This window comes from Oncorhynchus clarkii, chromosome 9, assembly GCF_045791955.1.
Source record: "Oncorhynchus clarkii lewisi isolate Uvic-CL-2024 chromosome 9, UVic_Ocla_1.0, whole genome shotgun sequence".
In the NCBI taxonomy this organism is placed as follows: Eukaryota; Metazoa; Chordata; class Actinopteri; order Salmoniformes; family Salmonidae; genus Oncorhynchus; species Oncorhynchus clarkii.
In genome coordinates, this window is record NC_092155.1 from 4,522,899 (window position 1) to 4,548,733 (window position 25,835).

Below are 25,835 nucleotides of genomic sequence, written 5' to 3' on the forward strand. Positions count from 1 at the left end.
ACCATCTACTGTTATACCATCTACTGTTATACCATCTATCTACTGTTATACCATCTACTGTTATACCATCTACTGCTATACCATCTACTGCTATACCATCTACTGTTATACCATCTATCTACTGTTATACCATCTACTGTTATACCATCTACTGTTATACCATCTACTGTTATACCATCTATCTACTGTTATACCATCTATCTACTGTTATACCATCTACTGTTATACCATCTACTGTTGTACCATCTACTGTTGTACCATCTACTGTTGTACCATCTACTGTTATACCATCTACTGTTATACCATCTACTGTTATACCATCTATCTACTGTTATACCATCTACTGTTATACCATCTACTGTTATACCATCTACTGTTATACCATCTATCTACTGTTATACCATCTACTGTTATACCATCTACTGTTATACCATCTACTGGTATACCATCTACTGTTATACCATCTACTGTTATACCATCTACTGTTATACCATCTATCTACTGTTATACCATCTACTGTTATACCATCTATCTACTGTTATACCATCTACTGTTATACCATCTACTGTTATACCATCTACTGTTATACCATCTATCTACTGTTATACCATCTACTGTTATACCATCTACTGTTATACCATCTATCTACTGTTATACCATCTACTGTTATACCATCTACTGTTATACCATCTACTGTTATACCATCTATCTACTGTTATACCATCTACTGTTATACCATCTACTGTTATACCATCTACTGTTATACCATCTACTGTTATACCATCTATCTACTGTTATACCATCTACTGTTATACCATCTACTGTTATACCATCTACTGTTATACCATCTATCTACTGTTATACCATCTACTGTTATACCATCTATCTGCTGTTATACCATCTACTGTTATACCATCTATCTACTGTTATACCATCTACTGTTATACCATCTACTGTTATACCATCTACTGTTATACCATCTACTGTTATACCATCTACTGTTATACCATCTACTGTTATACCATCTATCTACTGTTATACCATCTATCTACTGTTATACCATCTACTGTTATACCATCTATCTACTGTTATACCATCTACTGTTATACCATCTACTGTTATACCATCTACTGTTATACCATCTATCTACTGTTATACCATCTACTGTTATACCATCTATCTACTGTTATACCATCTACTGTTATACCATCTATCTACTGTTATACCATCTACTGTTATACCATCTAATGTTATACCATCCATCTATCTACTGTTATACCATCTACTGTTATACCATCCATCTATCTACTGTTATACCATCTACTGTTATACCATCTACTGTTATACCATCTACTGTTATACCATCTATCTACTGTTATACCATCTACTGTTATACCATCTACTGTTATACCATCTACTGTTATACCATCTATCTACTGTTATACCATCTAATGTTATACCATCTATCTACTGTTATACCATCTACTGTCATACCATCTACTGTTATACTATCTACTGTTATACCATCTACTGTTATACCATCTACTGTTATACCATCTATCTACTGTTATACCATCTAATGTTATACCATCTATCTACTGTTATACCATCTACTGTTATACCATCTACTGTTATACCATCTATCTACTGTTATACCATCTAATGTTATACCATCTATCTACTGTTATACCATCTACTGTTATACTATCTACTGTTATACCATCTATTGTCATACCATCTACTGTTATACCATCTACTGTTATACCATCTACTGTTATACTATCTATCTACTGTTATACCATCTATCTACTGTTATACCATCTATCTACTGTTATACCATCTATCTACTGTTATACCATCTACTGTTATACCATCTATCTACTGTTATACCATCTAATGTTATACGATCTATCTACTGTTATACCATCTAATGTTATACCATCTAATGTTATACCATCTATCTACTGTTATACCATCTATCTACTGTTATACCATCTACTGTTATACCATCTACTGTTATACTATCTACTGTTATACTATCTATTGTTATACTATCTATCTACTGTTATACCATCTATCTACTGTTATACCATCTACTGTTATACCATCTATCTACTGTTATACCATCTATCTACTGTTATACCATCTATCTACTGTTATACCATCTAATGTTATACTATCTAATGTTATACCATCTATCTACTGTTATACCATCTACTGTTATACTATCTAATATTATACCATCTATCTACTGTTATACCATCTATCTACTGTTATACCATCTACTGTTATACTATCTAATATTATACCATCTATCTACTGTTATACCATCTATCTACTGTTATACCATCTAATGTTATACCATCTATCTACTGTTATACCATCTATCTACTGCTATACCATCTATCTACTGCTATACCATCTATCTACTGTTATACCATCTATCTACTGTTATACCATATCTACTGTTATACCATCTATCTACTGTTATACCATCTATCTACTGTTATACCATCTATCTACTGTTATACCATCTAATGTTATACCATCTATCTACTGTTATATCATCTAATGTTATACCATCTATCTAATGTTATACCATCTATCTACTGTTATACCATCTATCTACTGTTATACCATCTATCTACTGTTATACCATATCTACTGTTATACCATCTACTGTTACACCATCTATCTACTGTTATACCATCTATCTACTGTTATACCATCTATCTACTGTTATACCATCTATCTACTGTTATACCATCTATCTACTGTTATACCATCTATCTACTGTTATACCATCTATCTACTGTTATGCCATCTATCTACTGTTATGCCATCTATCTACTGTTATGCCATCTATCTACTGTTATACCATCTACTGTTATACCATCTACTGTTATACCATATACTGTTATACTATCTAATATTATACCATCTATCTACTGTTATACCATATCTACTGTTATACCATATCTACTGTTATACCATCTACTGTTATACCATCTACTGTTATACCATCTATCTACTGTTATACCATCTACTGTTATACCATCTATCTACTGTTATACCATATCTACTGTTATACCATCTACTGTTATACCATCTACTGTTATACCATCTATCTACTGTTATACCATCTATCTACTGTTATACCATCTATCTACTGTTATGCCATCTATCTACTGTTATGCCATCTATCTACTGTTATGCCATCTATCTACTGTTATACCATCTACTGTTATACCATCTACTGTTATACCATATACTGTTATACTATCTAATATTATACCATCTATCTACTGTTATACCATATCTACTGTTATACCATATCTACTGTTATACCATCTACTGTTATACCATCTACTGTTATACCATCTATCTACTGTTATACCATCTACTGTTATACCATCTATCTACTGTTATACCATATCTACTGTTATACCATCTACTGTTATACCATCTACTGTTATACCATCTATCTACTGTTATACCATCTATCTACTGTTATACTATCTAATATTATACCATCTATCTACTGTTATACCATCTATCTACTGTTATACCATCTATCTACTGTTATACCATAAATCTACTGTTATACCATCTATCTACTGTTATACCATCTATCTACTGTTATACTATCTAATATTATACCATCTATCTACTGTTATACCATCTATCTACTGTTATACCATCTATCTACTGTTATACCATCTATCTACTGTTATACTATCTAATATTATACCATCTATCTACTGTTATACCATCTATCTAATGTTATACCATCTATCTACTGTTATATCATCTATCTACTGCTATACCATCTATCTACTGTTATACCATCTACTGTTATACCATCTATCTACTCTTATACCATCTATCTACTGTTATACCATCTAATGTTATACCATCTATCTAATGTTATACCATCTATCTACTGTTATACCATCTAATGTTATACCACCTATCTACTGTTATACCACCTATCTACTGTTATACCATCTATTTACTGTTATACCATCGATCTACTGTTATAACATCTATCTACTGTTATAACATCTATCTACTGTTATACCACCTATCTACTGTTATACCACCTATCTACTGTTATACCATCTACTGTTATACCATCTATCTAATGTTATAACATCTATCTAATGTTATAACATCTATCTACTGTTGTACCATCTATCTACTGTTATACCATCTATCTACTGTTATACCATCTATCTACTGTTATACCATCTAATGTTATACCATCTAATGTTATACCATCTATCTACTGTTATACCATCTATCTACTGTTATACCATCTATCTACTGTTATACCATAAATCTACTGTTATACCATCTATCTACTGTTATACCATCTATCTACTGTTATACCATCTATCTACTGTTATACTATCTAATATTATACCATCTATCTACTGTTATACCATCTATCTACTGTTATACCATCTATCTACTGTTATACCATAAATCTACTGTTATACCATCTATCTAATATTATACCATCTATCTACTGTTATACCATCTATCTACTGTTATACCATCTATCTACTGTTATACTATCTAATATTATACCATCTATCTACTGTTATACCATCTATCTAATGTTATACCATCTATCTACTGTTATATCATCTATCTACTGCTATACCATCTATCTACTGTTATACCATCTACTGTTATACCATCTATCTACTCTTATACCATCTACTGTTATACCATCTACTGTTATACCATCCATCTAATGTTATACCATCTATCTACTGTTATACCATCTAATGTTATACCATCTATCTAATGTTATACCATCTATCTACTGTTATACCACCTATCTACTGTTATACCACCTATCTACTGTTATACCATCTAATGTTATACCATCTATCTAATGTTATAACATCTATCTAATGTTATAACATCTATCTACTGTTGTACCATCTATCTACTGTTATACCATCTATCTACTGTTATACCATCTATCTACTGTTATACCATCTAATGTTATACCATCTAATGTTATACCATCTATCTACTGTTATACCATCTATCTACTGTTATACCATCTACTGTTATACCATCTATCTACTGTTATACCATCTAATGTTATACCATCTACTGTTATACCATCTACTGTTATACCATCTATCTACTGTTATACCATCTAATGTTATACAATCTAATGTTATACCATCTATCTACTGTTATACCATCTATCTAATGTTATACCATCTATCTACTGTTATACCATCTATCTACTGTTATACCATCTAATGTTATACCATCTAATGTTATACCATCTATCTACTGTTATACCATCTATCTAATTTTATACCATCTATCTACTGTTATACCATCTATCTACTGTTATACCATCTAATGTTATACCATCTAATGTTATACCATCTATCTACTGTTATACCATCTATCTAATGTTATACCATCTATCTACTGTTATACCATCTACTGTTATACCATCTATCTACTGTTATACCATCTATCTACTGTTATACCATCTAATGTTATACCATCTAATGTTATACCATCTATCTACTGTTATGCCATCTAATGTTATACCATCTATCTACTGTTATACCATCTAATGTTATACCATCTAATGTTATACCATCTAATGTTATACCATCTATCTACTGTTATACCATCTATCTACTGTTATACCATCTACTGTTATACCATCTACTGTTATACCATCTACTGTTATACCATCTATCTACTGTTATACCATATATCTACTGTTCTACCATCTACTGTTATACCATCCATCTACTGTTATACCATCTATCTACTGTTATACCATCTAATGTTATACCATCTATCTACTGTTATACCATCTACTGTTATACCATCTATCTACTGTTATACCATCTAATGTTATACCATCTATCTACTGTTATACCATCTGTTATACCATCTACTGTTATACCATATATCTACTGTTATAACATCTATCTACTGTTATACCATCTATCTACTGTTATACCACCTATCTACTGTTATACCATCTAATGTTATACCATCGATCTACTGTTATAACATCTATCTAATATTATACCATCTATCTACTGTTATACCATCTATCTACTGTTATACCATCTAATGTTATACCATCTAATGTTATACCATCTATCTACTGTTATACCATCCAATGTTATACCATCTATCTAATGCTATACCATCTATCTAATGTTATAACATCTATCTACTGTTATACCATCTATCTACTGTTATACCATCTACTGTTATACCATCTACTGTTATACCATCTACTGTTATACGATCTACTGTTATACCATCTACTGTTATACCATCTATCTACTGTTATACCATCTAATGTTATACCATCTAATGTTATACCATCTATCTACTGTCATACCATCTATCTACTGTTATACCATCTATCTACTGTTATACCATCTACTGTTATACCATCTACTGTTATACCATCTATCTAATGTTATACCATCTATCTACTGTTATACCATCTATCTACTGTTATACCATCTACTGTTATACCATCTACTGTTATACCATCTATCTACTGTTATACCATCTCATGTTATACCATCTACTGTTATACCATCTATCTACTGTTATACCATCTTTCTCTCTAACCCCCAGGCTCCTACCTTGGCCGGCAGGCTGACTGTGTCCCAGTCTGGGGAAGGGAATTCCAGCTTCCCCCTGAGTATCTGGTCAAACAACTCCTCCTGGATGTTATTCTCACTGTAGGAGAGGAGTGAAACTGAGTATACTGGGTCCTATTGTTTTAAACCAGTGAACGTACTGGTGAACGTACTGGTGAACGTACTGGTGAACGTACTGGTGAACGTACAGGTGAACGTACTGGTGAACGTACAGGTGAACGTACTGGTGAACGTACTGGAACTCACCTGCGGAACGGGGGGAACCCACACAATAGAATGTAGGTGATAACACCTGCAGCCCAGATATCCACCTTCAGACCGTACCTAGCAACACACACAGGGAAGTTGACAACCTCATTATTCTACATTTTGGTCACATAGGAGATGGTTTTATCTGAATCAGTACCTGGGCTTGAGAAGACAATTAAACTGGACGATATCTCCCAGGATCCTTCAATTCAAAGTCCCAGTATGTTTACAGGGCCTGAACCAGTACCTGAGCTTGAGAAGACAATTAAACTGGACGATATCTCCCAGGATCCTTCAATTCAAAGTCCCAGTAAACCAGCTCTGCAAAACGTTATAATGTGAAAATACGTTTGGTACTCCCCACAATATGGAGTTTCTCAGAGCAACTATCTTCATTACTGCCGTTACGTATGGTGCTGCTGGATCGGGCCGACCCGTCGTGATGCTGGATCGGGCCGACCCGTCGTGCTGCTGGATCGGGCCGACCCGTCGTGCTGCTGGATCGGGCCGACCCGTCGTGCTGCTGGATCGGGCCGACCCGTCGTGCTGCTGGATCGGGCCGACCCGTCGTGCTGCTGGATCGGGCCGACCCGTCGTGCTGTTGGATCGGGCCGACCCGTCGTGCTGCTGGATCGGGCCGACCCGTCGTGCTGCTGGATCGGGCCGACCCGTCGTTCTGCTGGACCGGGCCGACCCGTCGTGCTGCTGGACCGGGCCGACCCGTCGTGCTGCTGGACCGGGCCGACCCGTCGTGCTGCTGGACCGGGCCGACCCGTCGTGCTGCTGGATCGGGCCGACCCGTCGTGCTGCTGGATCGGGCCGACCTGTCGTTACGCATGGTGCTGCTGGATCGGGCCGACCTGTCGTTACGCATGGTGCTGCTGGATCGGGCCGACCTGTCGTTACGCATGGTGCTGTCTAAATAAAAATGGTCTATTGTTTTTGACCAAGTGCGAATGCGGCAAATCCCTATTCTGCACCTCCAATACTCAAACTCATTACTGTCAAGTACAGGTCAGCTGATCAACAGCACCGTAACGGCAGTAATGACGAGTAACGGACGTATTTTGACAATGTTTACAGAGCTGTTTAATGGAACTTTGAATTGAAGGATCCTGGGAGATCTCGTCATATTCACGGTCTCCTATTGGTTCATCCAGAACGACTTACAGTTCGTTCATTCAACTAAGATGGAAAATAAAACCACAACTACACTCACAAAAGGTGTGAGGTATATCAGTACATTCTTATTTTATGAACAGCAACAACAACAACAACAACAACAACAGCAACAACCTGTGGAAAAGTTGCAGACGAGAGGAGAGGTTTTTTTTTTAGGTGTGAGGAAAGAGCTGAGAGAAGTGGACACACACAAACACACACCTCTTATCAGGTCTCCGAGATGGTCTCTACACACACAAACACACATCTCTTATCAGGTCTCCGAGATGGTCTCTACACACACAAACACACACTCCTCTTATCAGGACTCCGAGAATGTCTCTACACACACACTCCTCTTATCAGGTCTCAGAGACACACACACACACACAAACACAAACACACACACACACCTCTTACCCAGTCTCAGCGATGATCTCTGGAGCTACATATGTGGGTGTTCCGCAGACTGTATACAGGGGTCCCTCTACGACTGTAGCCAGACCAAAATCACCCAGCTTCAACGACTTGGTCCCATCCAGGTACTCACACACCTGGAGGTCACAGGTCAAGAAAGGAGACCGGTGATAGGTTGATATACATGACTAAAGTGTAATGTAAAAGAAACCCTCCTGTAGGATTTAACTCCAACGCTGTTCTTGGAGAGACACCCTCCTGTAGGTTTTAACCATAACCCTGTTCCTGGAGAGCTACCCTCCTGAAGGTTTTAACTCCAACCCTGTTCCTGGGGAGATACCCTCCTGTAGGTTTTAACTCCAACCCTGTTCCTGGGGAGATACCCTCCTGGAGGTTTTAACTCCAACCCTGTTCCTGTAGAGAAACCCTCCTGGAGGTTTTAACTCCAACCCTGTTCCTGGAGAGAAACCCTCCTGGAGGTTTTAACTCCAACCCTGTTCCTGGAGAGAAACCCTCCTGGAGGTTTTAACTCCAACCCTGTTCCTGGAGAGAAACCCTCCTGGAGGTTTTAACTCCAACCCTGTTCCTGGAGAGAAACCCTCCTGGAGGTTTTAACTCCAACCCTGTTCCTGGAGAGAAACCCTCCTGTAGGTTTTAACTCCAACCCTGTTCCTGGAGAGAAACCCTCCTGTAGGTTTTAACTCCAACCCTGTTCCTGGAGAGCTACCCTCCTGTAGGTTTTAACTCCAACCCTGTTCCTGGAGAGAAACCCTCCTGGAGGTTTTGAGAGAGACCCTCCTGTAGGATTATAACTCCAACCCTGTTCCTGGAGAGAAACCCTCCTGGATGTTTTAACTCCAACCCTCCTGGAGGTTTTAACACCAACCCTCCTGGAGGTTTTAACTCCAACCCTGTTCCTGGAGAGCTACCCTCCTGTAGGATTATACTCCAACCCTGTTACTGGAGAGAAACCCTCCTGGAGGTTTTAACTCCAACCCTCCTGGAGGTTTTTAACTCCAACCCTCCTGGAGGTTTTTAACTCCAACCCTCCTGGAGGTTTTTTAACTCCAACACTCCTGGAGGTTTTATAACTCCAACACTCCTGGAGGTTTTAAACTCCAACCCTCCTGGAGGTTTTTTAACTCCAACCCTCCTGGAGGGTTTTAACTCCAACCCTCCTGGAGGTTTTTTAACTCCAACCCTCCTGGAGGTTTTTTAACTCCAACCCTCCTGGAGGTTTTTTAACTCCAACCCTCCTGGAGGTTTTTTAACTCTAACCCTCCTGGAGGTTTTTTAACTCTAACCCTCCTGGAGGTTTTTTAACTCTAACCCTCCTGGAGGTTTTAAACTCCAACCCTCCTGGAGGTTTTTTAACTCTAACCCTCCTGGAGGTTTTTTAACTCTAACCCTCCTGGAGGTTTTTTAACTCTAACCCTCCTGGAGGTTTTTTAACTCTAACCCTCCTGGAGGTTTTTAACTCTAACCCTCCTGGAGGTTTTTAACTCTAACCCTCCTGGAGGTTTTTTTAACTCTCACCCTCCTGGAGGTTTTTAACTCTAACCCTCCTGGAGGTTTTTAACTCTAACCCTCCTGGAGGTTTTTTAACTCTAACCCTGTTCCTGTTCTAGGTGTGTATGTAAGAGTTTTATACCAGCAGGTTTTCAGGCTTGATGTCTCTGTGGACTATGTCCATACGGTGTAGGTATTGAATCGCCCCGGCCAGGTTGAAGACCATGGCACTGGCATCTCTCTCCGTGTACTTAGTAGAACATGTGATGGCATCAAACAGATCTCCACCCTGTAGAGAGAGAACGTCGACAGACACAGGTCAGTAAACTGTACACACACATACGGACAGACACACATACGAACAGACACACACACATACGAACAGACATACACACATATGAACAGACACACACACACACACGAACACACACACATACATACGAACAGACACACACACACGAACACACACACACATACGAACACGAACACACACACACACATACGAACACACACACACACGAACAGACACACACACAGACACACGTCAAATGACTATGATATTTGGTACAATTCATGCAAAATGGAGTCCGGGCTCCAGCCGCTTGCTGTGTGATCGAGCTGAGGGACGGGGCGCTCTCAGATTCATACACCAGTGTTTTAGATGCAACAAATGACCAGCCATGACACCATGTACTGTAGCTTTAAAAGGGCCAGTCAGCAGTTGTTAAAACCATTTCTGGACGTATAAATTAATGATATGTACCGATTTGATTCTATGAATGATATGTTCCCGATTTGATTCTATGAATGATATGTACCCATTGATTCTTGAAGAATATAACTTATTATACCATGGCATTTTTGAATACTTGATCTTGATTGGCTAGATGGGCGTTCTAGAGCGTGCCTTAATTACCCTATAATATAATTATGTGGTATATGGCCAATAGACCAAGGCTAAGGGCCGTGTCCAGGCACTCCGCATTGTGTCGTGTCATTGGCCGTGGTGTATTGGCCATATACCACACCTCATCAAGCCTTATTGCTTAATTATAGCCTTGGTATAAGCAGGATAATCAACTCGGGGCTCTTGGTATAAGCAGGATAATCAACTCGGGGCTCTTGGTTTAAGCAGGATAATCAACTCGGGGCTCTTGGTATAAGCAGGATAATCAACTCGGGGCTCTTGGTATAAGCAGGATAATCAACTCGGGGCTCTTGGTATAAGCAGGATAATCAACTCGGGGCTCTTGGTTTAAGCAGGATAATCAACTTGGGGCTCTTGGTATAAGCAGGATAATCAACTTGGGGCTCTTGGTATAAGCAGGATAATCAACTTGGGGCTCTTGGTATAAGCAGGATAATCAACTTGGGGCTCTTTGCGTTCTCTGGAAAACAATGCAAGTCCGTGGAAAGGTCAGTGCCAATCCGCTAGCGTGTTGGAAACACACCTTCCGCGTCATTATTTTACATAGAACACATAGCCTCTTATCGATTATCCCTTAATGCCTCACGACAATGGTCCAATGGTCACACCCCAATCAGAACCTGGTTTTACTCTGATGTTTATTCACAAAGTAAATGTTAAACCAACACTGTACAGCCCCAAAACAGGATGAACAACATACTGTTGATGTCATGGGGATGGGCAGTCCTTGCATCCATTACTCTGTTAAACTTGAACGGGTTACATTTTCTCCAGCCCCGCCCACTTTTTAACGGAAACAAGGGGGCGGAGAGACGCTTCGTACCTTGACCAATTCCATGACCAGGTAGAGCTCTGTGGGCGTGTCGTCGACCTCAATCAGCTGTATAATGCTGGGGTGTCTGACCCTCCTCAACACCGCCACCTCGTTCTCTATCAGGTGCTCCTGATCAATACATACAGTACCAGTCAAAAGTTTGGACACACCTACTCATTCAAAGGTTTTTCTTCATTTTGACTATTTTCTACATTGTAGAATAATAGTGAAGACATCAAAACAATGAAATAACACATATGGAATCATGTAGTAACCAAAAAAGTGTTAAAACAAATGATTCAAAGTAGCCACACTGAAGGAAATAAATTCCACAAATGAAGTTAAGGCACACCTGTTAATTGAAATGCATTCCAGGTGACTACCTCATGAAGCTGGTTGAGAGAATGCCAAGAGTGTGCAAAGCTGTCATCAAGGTAAAGGGTGGCTACTTTTAAGAATCAAAAATATATTTTGATTTTTTTTTTATCACTTTTTTTGGTTACTACATGATTCCATATGTGTTATTTCATAGTGTTGATGTCTTCACTATTATTCTACAATGTAGAAAATAGTAAAAATAAAGAAAAACCTTTGAAGGAGTAGGTGTGTCTAAACCTTTGATTGGTACTGTTTATCAATACATAAATCAGTCAGTCAGTCAATCAATCAATCAATCTGAACAGTACATAAATCAGTCAGTCAATCAATCAATCTGAACAGTACATAAATTGAGTCAGTACCTTCCCACAGCAACGAGCTTTATCGATAATCTTCAGAGCAAACTCCTGTCCAGTCGACCTGTCGATGAATGAATGAATCAATCAATCAAGTACAGTGGATGTTTCTCAATTATCCATAACACTGTGCTCCGAGGACGTTCTCTCGTGAGGACAAGAGGAGAACACAGAACATGTTCCATTTGAGAAGCACTCTGTGTTACCGCATGAATGAACAATACAGACAAAACAACTACATAATGCTAACGTTTTACTTCATAATTATCAACTACCTACAGTTGAAGTCGGGAAGTTTACATACACCTTAATCAAATACATTTAAACTCAGTTTATCACAATTCCTGACATTTAATCCAAGTAAAAAATCCCTGTTTTAGGTCAGTTAGGATCACCACTTTATTTTAAGAATGTGAAATGTCAGAATAATAGTAGAGAGAATTATTTATTTCAGTTTTTATTTCTTTCATCACATTCCCAGTGGGTCAGAAGTTTACATACACTCAATTAGTATTTGGTACCATTGTCTTTAAATGGTTTAACTTGGGTCAAACGTTTCGGGTAGCCTTCCACAACCTTCCCACAATAAGTTGGGTGAATTTTGGCCCATTCCTCCTGACAGAGCTGGTGTAATTGAGTCAGGTTTGTAGGACTCCTTGCTCACACATGGTTTTTCAGTTCTGCCCACAAATTTTCTATAGGATTGAGGTTAGGGCTTTGTGATGGCCACTCCAATACCTTGACTTTGTTGTCCTTAAGCCATTTAGCCACAACTTTGGAAGTATGCTTGGGGTCATTGTCCATTTGGAAGACCCATTTGCGACCAAGCTTTAACTTCCTGACTGATGTTTTGAGATTTTGCTTCAATAGATCCACTAAATTTTCCAGCCTCATGATGCCGTCTATTTTGTGAAGTGCACCAGTCCCTCCTGCAGCAAAGCACCCCCACAACATGATGCTGCCACCCCCGTGCTTCACGGTTGGGATGGTGTTCTTCGGCTTGCAAGCCTCCCCCTTTTTCCTCCAAACATAACGATGGTCATTATGGCCAAACAGTTCTACTTTTGTTTCATTTGCTTCATTTAGTTTCATTCCCACTGGAATTGTGATACAGTGAACTATAAGTGAAATAATCTGTCTGTAAACAATTGTTGGAAACATTACTTGTGTCAAGGACAAAGTAGATGTACTAACCGACTTTCCAAAACTATAGTTTGTTAACAAGAAATTAGTTTTAATGACTCCAACCTAAGTTTATGTAAACTTCCGACTTCAACTGTATATGTGTTAATCGAGGAGGCAGGAAACCTATTGGTTAGACTGTTGGACTAGTAACCGAAAGGTTGCATGATCGAATCCCCGAGCTGACAAGATTAAATTCTATTATTATATGCCTGGTATTCCAGGCAGTTAAACATTGTAACATTAGCAAGGTATGTATTTATTAACATTTTAAATACAATATTGTATTCAGGCAACATGTGAGATGTGACTGGGCAACTTTTAATTTCGAAGTCGGAGTTAATTTTCTCTCTCTTCAGCTCAAAACCAGCTGCCGTTGTTTGCATGGGTGCGTCACATTACGTCAACAAGTCTGGGAGTATTTCAGTAGAAGCATCTATATATGCTTTGAAATGTGTACAAACAAAGTATGCATCTGAGAACTGCCCTCAGTGTTCCATTTCATCTGAGAACTGCCCTCAGTGTTCCATTTCATCTGAGAACTGCCCTCAGTGTTCCATTTCATCTGAGAACTGCCCTCAGTGTTCCATTTCATCTGAGATCTGCCCTCAGTGTTCCATTTCATCTGAGATCTGCCCTCAGTGTTCCATTTCATCGGAGAACTGACCTCATCTGAGAACTGCCCTCAGTGTTTCATTTCATCGGAGAACTGACCTCATCTGAGAACTGCCCTCAGTGTTCCATTTCATCTGAGATCTGCCCTCGGTGTTCCATTTAATCTGAGAACTGCCCTCAGTGTTCCATTTCATCTGAGATCTGCCCTCAGTGTTCCTTTTCATCGGAGAACTGACCTCATCTGAGATCTGCCCTCAGTGTTCCATTTCATCTGAGATCTGCCCTCAGTGTTCCATTTCATCTGAGATCTGCCCTCAGTGTTCCATTTCATCTGAGATCTGCCCTCAGTGTTCCATTTCATCTGAGATCTGCCCTCAGTGTTCCTTTTCATCGGAGAACTGACCTCATCTGAGATCTGCCCTCAGTGTTCCATTTCATCTGAGAACTGCCCTCAGTGTTCCATTTCATCTGAGAACTGCCCTCAGTGTTCCATTTCATCTGAGAACTGCCCTCAGTGTTCCATTTCATCTGAGAACTGCCCTCAGTGTTCCATTTCATCTGAGATCTGCCCTCAGTGTTCCATTTCATCTGAGAACTGCCCTCAGTGTTCCATTTCATCTGAGAATTCCATTTCATCTGAGAACTGCCCTCAGTGTTCCATTTCATCTGAGAACTGCCCTCAGTGTTCCATTTCATCTGAGATCTGCCCTCAGTGTTCCATTTCATCTCAGAACTGCCCTCAGTGTTCCATTTCATCTGAGAACTGCCCTCAGTGTTCCATTTCATCTGAGAACTGCCCTCAGTGTTCCATTTCATCTCAGAACTGCCCTCAGTGTTCCATTTCCTCTGAGATCTGCCCTCAGTGTTCCATTTCATCTCAGAACTGCCCTCAGTGTTCCATTTCATCTGAGAACTGCCCTCAGTGTTCCATTTCATCTGAGCACTGCCCTCAGTGTTCCATTTGACATGCTTTGATTTGGACTCATACACCGACCGTTGCGTGCTCCAATGTTCATGCTTGAAGCACGGTAGTACGCATATTGAGAAACACCCAGTGTGTGTGTGTGTGCGCGTGCACTGGGGACGTATGGGGATGTGTGTGATCTAGTACCTACCTCTCGACACAATCCTTAACAACTGCAAAGTTACCGTCTCCTATGATCTTCCCCACCTTGTACTTGTCACTGATGATGGAGGAGGAGACCGACCTGTTCCCATTCACTATACAGGAGAGAGACAGGGGTAACAGAGGACACACAACCATGCTGTGAAACGTCCTGAGGATTGTGGGAGTAGCGTGATATGACCATATGTGCCAGTGCCAACCTGTACACACACAGTACACACACACACACTACACACACACATACACACACACACACTACACACACACACACTACACACACCCTCAGTACACACACTACACACACCCTAACACACACACACACACACACACTACACACACCCTAACAAACACACCCTAACAAACACACACCCTAACACACACAGACGTCTACCTTCAGGGCTCAGATCATCTGTCTGGTTCGCTGCTCCGTTCACATCTGACGAGGCAGGATGAGGAGAAATCTGGAGAGAGGGAGAGGGGGAAAGAGGAGAGAGAGAGAAGGAATGAAGGAGGGGGAATGACAGGAGAGAGAGAGAGAGAGGAGAGGGGGGATGACAGGAGAGAGGAGAGGGAGAATGACAGGAGAGCAAGACAGAAACGAGGGGGGAAGAGGAGAGGAGAGGGGGATGACAGGAGAGAGAGAGGAGAGGGGGGAAGAGGAGAGAGGAGAGGGGGATGACAGGAGAGAGAGAGGAGAGGGGAAAGAGGAGAGGGGGAAGAGGAGAGAGGAGAGGGGGATGACAGTAGAGAGAGAGAGGAGAGGGGGAAAGAGGAGAGGAGAGGGGGATGACAGGAGAGAGAGCGAGAGAGGAGAGGGGGATGACAGGAGAGAGGGGGGAAGAGGAGAAAGGAGAGGGGGGATGACAGGAGAGAGAGAGAGAGGGGAGAGTGGGGATGACAGGAGAGAGGAGAGGGGGGATGACATGAGAGAGAGAGGAGAGGGGGGAAGAGGAGAGGGGGGATGACAGGAGAGAGAGCGAGGAGAGGGGGGAAGAGGAGAGGAGAGGGGGATGACAGGAGAGAGGGAGGAGAGGGGGGAAGAGGAGAGAGGAGAGGGGGATGACAGGAGAGAGAGAGGAGAGGGGGGAAGAGGAGAGAGGAGAGGGGGATGACAGGAGAGAGAGAGGAGAGGGGGGAAGAGGAAAGGGGGGATGACAGGAGAGAGGGAGAGGAGAGGGGGGAAGAGGAGAGAGGAGAGGGGGATGACAGGAGAGAGAGAGAGGAGAGGGGGGATGACAGGAGAGAGAGGAGAGGGGGGAAGAGGAGAGAGGAGAGGGGGGATGACAGGAGAGAGAGGAGAGGGGGGAAGAGGAGAGAGGAGAGGGGGGATGACAGGAGAGAGGGAGAGAGAGGAGAGGTGGGATGACAGGAGAGAGGAGAGGGGGAAGAGAAGAGAGGAGAGGGGGAAAGAGGAGAGAGGAGAGGGGGGATGACAGGAGAGCGAGAGGAGAGGGGGGGAGGAGGAGAGGAGAGGGGGGATGACAGGAGAGAGAGAGGAGAGGGGGAGAAGAGGAGAGAGGAGAGGGGGAAAGAGGAGAGGGGGGATGACAGGAGAGAGGAGAGGGGGGATGACAGGAGAGAGAGAGGAGGGGGGGGGAGGAGGAGAGAGGAGAGGGGTGATGACAGGAGAGAGAGAGAGAAGAGAGGGGGGAAGAAGAGAGAGGAGAGGGGGGAAGAGGAGAGAGGAGAGGGGGGATGACAGGAGAGAGAGAGAGAGAGAAGAGAGGGGGGAAGAAGAGAGAGGAGAGGGGGGAAGAGGAGAGAGGAGAGGGAGAAGGATGGAGGGTTAAGGTGGGGCCGACAAGGAAAAAGCAGAGAGAGAAAAGGATGGAGATATTAAAGGGCCAGTCTCCTTTAACCTCATTTACCTCCTGATTTACTTAACAAAATGGAGATATTAAAGGGCCAGTCTCCTTTAACCTCGTTTACCTCCTGATTTACTTAACAAAATGGAGATATTAAAGGGCCAGTCTCCTTTAACCTCGTTTACCTCCTGATTGACTTAACAAAAAGGAATATTGTTTTTCATTTGGAAAAGTGCACAAAAATAACTGTAATGGGGCTTTTTAAAGATTAAGATGGAAGCTTTTCAGTACTACTTATTTAACTTTCTTATGTTTCTAATTTGTTCCTCCCCCTTCTCTCCTCTCCCTCATCTCCCCCTTCTCCTCCTCCTCTATTTTCCTTCATCTCCATCCTCCCCACTCCACCTTCTCTCCTCTCCCTCCTCTCCTCACCTTGAGGTTGCGTCGGGTCCCCGGGCTGGTAGGAGAGGGGCATGACCTCGCCGACTTAGCCACACCCACTTGAATTCCTGTCCCCTCAGTGGCTAGTGAGAAAAATCAGGAAATACTTTTACTTCAGGCAGCCTATGAAATATTGTAGAGACCAAAAATTCGATTTTGATTGGTTTAAACTAAAAAATCTGTTCTCTCATTACCTGGGCCAGGTGATTTGGTTCTGGGTGGAGTTCTGGGCGGGGTTTTGGGCGTGGTCACGCTGGAAGGTTTGGGAGACGACGGCTTCAGAGGAGTGGAGGAACGAGACATTTTCACCCTAGAGTCTGGAGAGAAACACGTCCAAATGATTAAGAACGACGTCTCTCTTGTCTTACAGTTTATTTAAATGAACACTTCCGAATCTTTACATGGTTCCTCACAGGAATCAACCAACCAGTTTAACGTACCGTTGACGAACGCGGAGGCAGCCTTCCCGCTGTGTGTGATGGCGTAGTCGTCCTGAGCGTAACGGAACTTCTCCAGACCACACGCCATGAACACGTCATCATCACCGAAGAAGTCCTGCAGGCTGGTCACCTGTGGGGGGTTAGAGGTTAGAGGTCAGAGAGAAGAAGTCCTGCAGGCTGGTCACCTGTGGGGGGTTAGAGGTTAGAGGTCAGAGAGAAGAAGTCCTGCAGGCTGGTCACCTGGGGCGGTTAGAGGTCAGAGAGAAGAACTCCTGCAGGCTGGTCATCTGTGGGGGTTAGAGGTCAGAGAGAAGAAGTCCTGCAGGCTGGTCACCTGTGGGGGGTTAGAGGTCAGAGAGAAGAAGTCCTGCAGGCTGGTCACCTGTGGGGGGTTAGAGGTCAGAGAGAAGAAGTCCTGCAGGCTGGTCACCTGGGGCGGTTAGAGGTCAGAGAGAAGAAGTCCTGCAGGCTGGTCACCTGTGGGGGGTTAGAGGTCAGAGAGAAGAAGTCCTGCAGGCTGGTCACCTGTGGGGGGTTAGAGGTCAGAGAGAAGAAGTCCTGCAGGCTGGTCACCTGTGGGGGGTTAGAGGTTAGAGGTCAGAGAGAAGAAGTCCTGCAGGCTGGTCACCTGTGGGGGGTTAGAGGTCAGAGAGAAGAAGTCCTGCAGGCTGGTCACCTGTGGGGGGTTAGAGGTTAGAGGTCAGAGAGAAGAAGTCCTGCAGGCTGGTCACCTGTGGGGGGTTAGAGGTTAGAGGTCAGAGAGAAGAAGTCCTGCAGGCTGGTCACCTGTGGGGGGTTAGAGGTTAGAGGTCAGAGAGAAGAAGTCCTGTAGGCTGGTCACCTGTGTGGGGTTAGAGGTCAGAGAGAATAAGTCCTGCAGGATGGTCACCTGTGGGGGTTAGAGGTTAGAGAGAATAAGTCCTGCAGGATGGTCACCTGTGGGGGTTAGAGGTTAGAGGTAATCTCTCTCTCCCCATCTCCATCTCTCTCTCCCACCCCCCCTCTCTCTCTCCCCATCTCTCGCTCTCTCTCTCAGCTCGAGTACTATTCCATTGATGCTGAGAAACTGTGTCAGGCGTGAGTGTGTGTGTGTATGTGTGTGTGTGTGTGTGTGTGTGTGTGTGTGTGTGTGTGTGTGTGTGTGTGTGTGTCAGTACTCAGCACTGCCGGCGGCAAACTTGATCAGAATTCTAGGACATGCTTAGTCAGACACTCTCTCTCTCTCTCTCACACACACACACACACACACACAAACATACACAGTACATCAGACCTCAAACACAGAGAAATGTCTAGTGGATTAAATACAAATTGTAGATCAAAATGACAGCGATTTGCTACAAACTGTAGACGAGAGAGAAAGACAGACAGACAGACAGACAGACAGACAGACAGACAGAGAGAGAGAGAGAGAGAGGTTCTGTAGACAAGCATGCTAATTACTTTCAGTTGCTAGGGAGAGACTGGCAGGATTTCTGTTATGTTGGCTTGCCAGCCTGCACACTCACCAGACCTCACACACACACACACACACACACACACACACACACACACACACACACACACACAGGACAGTGTCTTTTGTGTGACTGGGTGATTTCTCTCGGCTGTGTTCCAAGTGGCAGCCAGTTGGTTTGACCAGTAGGACACTACAGTATGGAATAGACACAGACAATGACTCATCGCTTATAAACCTTTCTCTGTCTCTCTCTCTCTCTGTCTCTCTCTCTCTGTCTCTCTCTCTCTCTGTGTCTCTCTCTCTGTCTCTCTCTCTCTCTGTGTGTCTCTGTGTGTCTCTCTCTGTCTCTGTCACTCTCTCTCTCTCTGTGTGTCTCTCTCTCTCTCTGTCACTCTCTCTCTCTCTCTGTCACTCTCTCTCTCTGTCACGCTCTCTCTGTCTGTCACTCTCTCTCTGTCTGTCACTCTCTCTCTGTCTGTCACTCTCTGTCTCTGTCTCTCTGTCTCTGTCACTCTCTCTCTGTCTCTGTCACTCTCTCTCTGTCTCTGTCACGCTCTCTGTCTCTGTCACTCTCTCTGTCTCTGTCACTCTCTCTGTCTCTCTCTCTATCTCTGTCCCATTTTGCGGAGAGAAAGATTTGCAGTTTTACAGCAAATTGTCTTGCTGAAGGTCAGGTTCCCTGGGCACTTGCCCTACATACCCAGTCAGTAATTAGACCCTGATTCCTACCAGTTCAGATAGCTGGCCAGACTAATAAACATAATTAAACCATGATCCCTACCAGTTTAGATAGCTGGCTAGGCTAATTAACATAATTACACCATGATTCCTACCAGTTCAGATAGCTGGCTAGACTAATTAACATAATTCCACCATGATCCCTACCAGTTCAGATAGCTGGCTAGACTAATTAACATAATTACACCATGATTCCTACCAGTTCAGATAGCTGGCTAGACTAATTAACATAATTACACCATGATTCCTACCAGTTCAGATAGCTGGCTAGACTAATTAACATAATTCCACCATGATCCCTACCAGTTTAGATAGCTGGCTAGACTAATTAACATAATTACACCATGATTCCTACCAGTTCAGATAGCTGGCTAGACTAATTAACATAATTCCACCATGATCCCTACCAGTTCAGATAGCTGGCTAGACTAATTAACATAATTACACCATGATTCCTACCAGTTCAGATAGCTGGCTAGACGAATTAACATAATTACACCATGATTCCTACCAGTTCAGATAGCTAGCTAGACTAATTAACATAATTACACCATGATTCCTACCAGTTCAGATAGCTGGCTAGACTAATTAACATAATTACACCATGATTCCTACCAGTTCAGATAGCTAGCTAGACTAAGTAACATAATTACACCATGATTCCTACCAGTTCAGATAGCTGGCTAGACTAATTAACATAATTACACCATGATTCCTACCAGTTCAGATAGCTTTCTAGACTAATTAACATAATTACACCATGATCCCTACCAGTTTAGATAGCTGGCTAGACTAATTAACATAATTACACCATGATCCCTACCAGTTTAGATAGCTGGCTAGACTAATTAACATAATTACACCATGATTCCTACCAGTTCAGATAGCTTTCTAGACTAATTAACATAATTACACCATGATCCCTACCAGTTTAGATAGCTGGCTAGACTAATTAACATAATTACACCATGATTCCTACCAGTTTAGATAGCTGGCTAGACTAATGAACATAATTACACCATGATTCCTACCAGTTTAGATAGCTGGCTAGACTAATTAACATAATTAGACCAAGTAACCAATATAAAAACATGTAGCTGACATGAGCCAATTGGGTGACTGTCGGTGACTGACATAACAAGAGAAAAACTGCTGATGCACAACCTGACTTCACCTTGTGTATTCTACTATTCTACCTAGCAACAGTAAGTTGTGAGCCCGACTCGGGGGCCCCTAGCGGCTGTGGCTTATTTATGCCTAGGGCCGGCCCTGCTGCCTCTCCTCCCCCTGAGGAGTCTTTCAGGATTTTCCCTCCTTTTCTGCAGCAGGAGCCCTGCAGCATACAAATTAATCTCTCCCCTTCTCTTTCCCCCCTCCCTCTCTCCCCTTCTCTTTCCCCCCTCCCCCCTCTTTCCCCCCTCCCTTTCCTCTTTCCCCCCTCCCCCTCCTCTTTCCCCCCTCCCTCTCCTCTTTCCCCCCTCCCTCTCCTCTTTCCCCCTCCCCCTCCTCTTTCCCCCCTCCCCCTCCTCTTTCCCCCTCCCTCCTCCCCCTCCTCGTTCCCCCCTCCCTCTCTCTTCTACCCCTTCCTCCCTCTCCCCTTATCTGTCCCCCCTCCCTCTCTCCTCTACCCCCCTCCGTCTCTCCTCACCCCTTTCTCCCTCTCTCTCCTCTACCCCCCTCCCTCTCTCCTCTACCCCCCTCCCTCTCTCCTCTTCCCCCTCCTTTTCTGCCCTCTCTCCTCTCCTCCCTCTCTCTTCTGTATGACTGCTAGATTGCTTTAAGGTGGATGAACAAACTGAAAGGAGAGTGGGGCCCAGAACAAACTGAAAGGAGAGAGTGGCCCAGAACAAACTGAAAGGAGAGAGTGGCCCAGAACAAACTGAAAGGAGAGAGTGGCCCAGAACAAACTGAAAGGAGAGAGTGGCCCAGAACAAACTGAGTGGCCCAGAACAAACTGAAAGGAGAGTGGCCCAGAACAAACTGAAAGAAGAGCGGGGCCCAGAACAAACTGAAAGGAGAGTGGGGCCCAGAACAAACTGAAAGGAGAGAGGGGCCCAGAACACTTATTCGTCTTCTTCAGCAAGAACTACTATTAAATCTAGCTCTCAGCCCATTCTAATGTTAGTATTCGGGGTAGGACCGGTTCAGGGAACAGAACAGAACAGAAAACTGGAAACTTGACGAACAGAACCAGAACCAAGAACAAAAGTGATCCATTCTGTTCCAGAACAGAACCGTTATTTTAAAAGCATGGGAACCGGTTAATAATGTTATTTTGTGTTACGGCCATTTGTTTCGGGTCCCACAACAAAACTTCTCAATGTCACCCAGGAACCGATTCCACTGTCTGTCTGCCCCCCTGTTCCCCTGAACAAGGCAGTTAACCCACTGTTCCCCTGAACAAGGCAGTTAACCCACTGTTCCCCTGAACAAGGCAGTTAACCCCACTGTTCCCCTGAACAAGGCAGTTAACCCACTGTTCCCCTGAACAAGGCAGTTAACCCACTGTTCCCCTGAACAAGGCAGTTAACCCCACTGTTCCCCTGAACAAGGCAGTTAACCCCACTGTTCCCCTAAACAAGGCAGTTAACCCACTGTTCCCCTGAACAAGGCAGTTAACCCACTGTTCCCCTGAACAAGGCAGTTAACCCCACTGTTCCCCTGAACAAGGCAGTTAACCCCACTGTTCCCCTGAACAAGGCAGTTAACCCACTGTTCCCCTGAACAAGGCAGTTAAACCCACTGTTCCCCTGACCAAGGCAGTTAACCCACTGTTCCCCTGAACAAGGCAGTTAACCCACTGTTCCTAGGCATCATTGTAAATAAGAATTTGTTCTTAACTGACTTGTCTAGTTAAAAAAAGATTAAATAAAAAATGTTAAAAACAAAACTCCCTTTCTGTCCTACCTGTTTCCCGTTCTACCTGTTTCCTGTTTCCCGTCCTACCTGTTTCCTGTTTCCCGTCCTACCTGTTTCCCGTCCTACCTGTTTCCCGTCCTACCCGTTTCCCGTCCTACCCGTTTCCCGTCCTACCCGTTTCCCCTCCTACCGGTTTCCCGTCCTACCTGTTTCCCGTCCTACCTGTTTCCCGTCCTACCTGTTTCCCGTCCTACCTGTTTCCCGTCCTACCTGTTTCCCGTCCTACCTGTTTCCCCTCCTACCTGTTTCCCGTCCTACCTGTTTCCCGTCCTACCTGTTTCCCGTCCTACCTGTTTCCCGTCCAGTGTATAAAGCCTCTTGACGGCACCAGAGTCCAGTTTGATGGCTTCGGTGATATCCTCCAGAACCTGGTCGAAGGAATGCGCCGTCTTCTTGTTCAATAAAATCCTGACTGCTTTCCTCGGCTTCACTCCACTACGAATCACCGTGACCAGCTTAGGTTTTATAAAGTCATTACTCTCTCTGACCAGCTGTTGACCGCCCGGACCCGGGCCAGACCCAGACCGCGTCCCAGGGGCAGTAGGGGAACCGCTAGAGGTGCCAGCGGTAACACCGGGCTTCCAGTTTGGGTTGTTGATCTTGGTGTAGTCCAGTTTACGATAGGGCTCGTTGGACGCACACACGTAACAGTCACCTGGGAGGAGAGACATTATGAATACATCTCACACACACACACACACACGTAACAGTCACCTGGGAAGAGAGACATTATGAATACATCTCACACACACACGTAACAGTCACCTGGGAAGAGAGACATTATGAATACATCTCACACACACACACACACACACGTAACAGTCACCTGGGAAGAGAGACATTATGAATACATCTCACACACACACACGTAACAGCCACCTGGGAGGAGACATTATGAATACATCTCACACACACACACACACACACACACACACACACACACACGTAACAGTCACCTGGAGGAGAGACACTCGTCCCAGTTCAATACTCTGGGATCCATTACAACCTCTATCTCTTCAAAACATGACTAGATGTCTTTCATGTGATATGGCGAGGCAGTATTGCATATCAAACTCAGAGGTCACACCGCAGACTGTGTGTGTGTGTGTGTGTGTGTGTGTGTGTGTGTGTGTGTGTGTGTCAGAGCGATCTCCCTCCTCAGGAGCAGAGTGAACAGAGCAGAAGAGGCTGTAGTGGGGGCATCCTAAAATAGCACCCTATTCCCTACATAGTGCACTACAGACTGGGGCCCATAAGTCTCTGGTCAACAGTAGTGCACTACAGACTGGGGGCCCATAGTGCACTACAGACTGGGGGCCCATAAGTCTCTGGTCATCAGTAGTGCACTACAGACTGGGGGCCCATAAGTCTCTGGTCAACAGTAGTGCACTACAGACAGGATAGGGTGCTATTTCTGATGCAGCCTTGGTGTCAGGCTTCATCACATCTATCATACCAACCTCTGTTTTAGGACTGCATCTCCTTGGAGTGCTCGCCGTTGCTACCTTAAAAGGAATTTCTGCACACCTCTCCTCCTCCCCATCTCCTCTCCCCTCCTCTCCCCATCTCCTCTCCTCCCCCCTCCTCTCCCCATCTCCTCCCCTCTCCCCATCTCCTCCCTTCTCCCCATCTCCTCCCTTCTCCTCTCCTCTACCCACCTCTCCCCTCCTCCTCTTCTCTCCTCTCCTTCTTATTTTCTCTTCCCTCCTCCTCCCCTTTCCTCTCCCCTCCTCTACCCCCCTCCTCCTCCCCTCTCCTCTCCCCTCCTCTACCCCCCTCCTCTCCTCCTCTCCTCTCCCCTCCTCTACCCCCCCTCCTCTCCTCTCCCCTCCTCTACCCCCTCCTCTCCTCTCCCCTCCTCTACCCCCTCCTCTCCTCTCCCCTCCTCTACCCCCCTCCTCTCCTCTCCCCTCCTTTCCCCTCCTCTACCCCCCTCCTTTCCTCTCCTCTCCTTTCCTCTCCCCTCCTCTACCCCTCTCCTCCTCTCCTCTCCCCTCCCCTCCTCTCCCCTCCCCTCCTCTACCCCCCTCTCCTCTACCCCCCTCTCCCCTCCCCTCCTCTACCCCCCTCTCCCCTCCTCTCACCTCACCTCTCCCCCCTCTCCTCTCCCCGCTCTCCTCACCTCACCTCACCTCTCCCCCTTCTCCTCTCCTCTCCTCTCATCTCCTCTCCCCTCCTTCTCTCCTCTACTGTATTCTCCTGTATTCTTTGATAACACTGTTTGACCTTGGTACTGGGTGACATTGGTAGCTATTCAAATACCTGGAGGATAGATAGTGAATGCAATTCTGCCAGTGTGGAGTGTGTGTGTGCCGTGGTGCGTGTGTGTGTGTGGTTTGTGTGTGTGTGTGTGTGTGTTACAGTCCTATTTGCATAAGGTAATGACAGTGCTAGTCAAGCACGTTGGGCCATTTTTGCATAATCCTCTCACCTGTCACTGTTCCCACGGGAACCTGCGCTTAGTTTAATCAGGCATAATGTTCTCTTCTTATTTTGGGTCATTTTAGAATAATTGCTTTGAGGACAAAAAAAATGAACCCACCCCTTTAATTCCAGTAAATTAACTTTTGGGTGTTTCTACAGAGCAAGTTACTGACCAGGTTGAGTTACACTCTTCA

At 43.8% G+C, this 25,835-nt stretch overlaps 3 protein-coding genes across 4 annotated transcripts in view; 1 reads left to right on the forward strand and 2 right to left on the reverse strand.

Moving 5' to 3' along the window:
- Positions 1-25,835, forward strand: part of LOC139415790 (phosphatidylcholine:ceramide cholinephosphotransferase 2-like) — a 742,387-nt gene that overhangs the window by 581,317 nt on the left and 135,235 nt on the right. The gene's annotated exons all lie outside the window — the stretch shown is intronic.
- LOC139415792 (galactose-specific lectin nattectin-like) overlaps positions 1-25,835 on the reverse strand; it is a 1,187,935-nt gene that overhangs the window by 220,035 nt on the left and 942,065 nt on the right. The gene's annotated exons all lie outside the window — the stretch shown is intronic.
- Positions 1-25,835, reverse strand: part of LOC139417056 (serine/threonine-protein kinase DCLK2-like) — a 44,525-nt gene that overhangs the window by 3,316 nt on the left and 15,374 nt on the right. Inside the window, exons 2-13 of the mRNA XM_071166302.1 lie at positions 23,508-23,872; positions 18,102-18,231; positions 17,856-17,978; positions 17,653-17,744; positions 15,807-15,876; positions 15,405-15,510; positions 12,499-12,556; positions 11,768-11,887; positions 10,159-10,305; positions 8,511-8,644; positions 6,927-7,004; positions 6,663-6,759 (exon numbers count right to left, since the gene is read on the reverse strand). Coding sequence (XP_071022403.1) covers positions 6,663-6,759; positions 6,927-7,004; positions 8,511-8,644; positions 10,159-10,305; positions 11,768-11,887; positions 12,499-12,556; positions 15,405-15,510; positions 15,807-15,876; positions 17,653-17,744; positions 17,856-17,978; positions 18,102-18,231; positions 23,508-23,872 — 1,520 coding nt within the window. The remainder of the gene's footprint in view (positions 1-6,662; positions 6,760-6,926; positions 7,005-8,510; positions 8,645-10,158; positions 10,306-11,767; positions 11,888-12,498; positions 12,557-15,404; positions 15,511-15,806; positions 15,877-17,652; positions 17,745-17,855; positions 17,979-18,101; positions 18,232-23,507; positions 23,873-25,835) is intronic.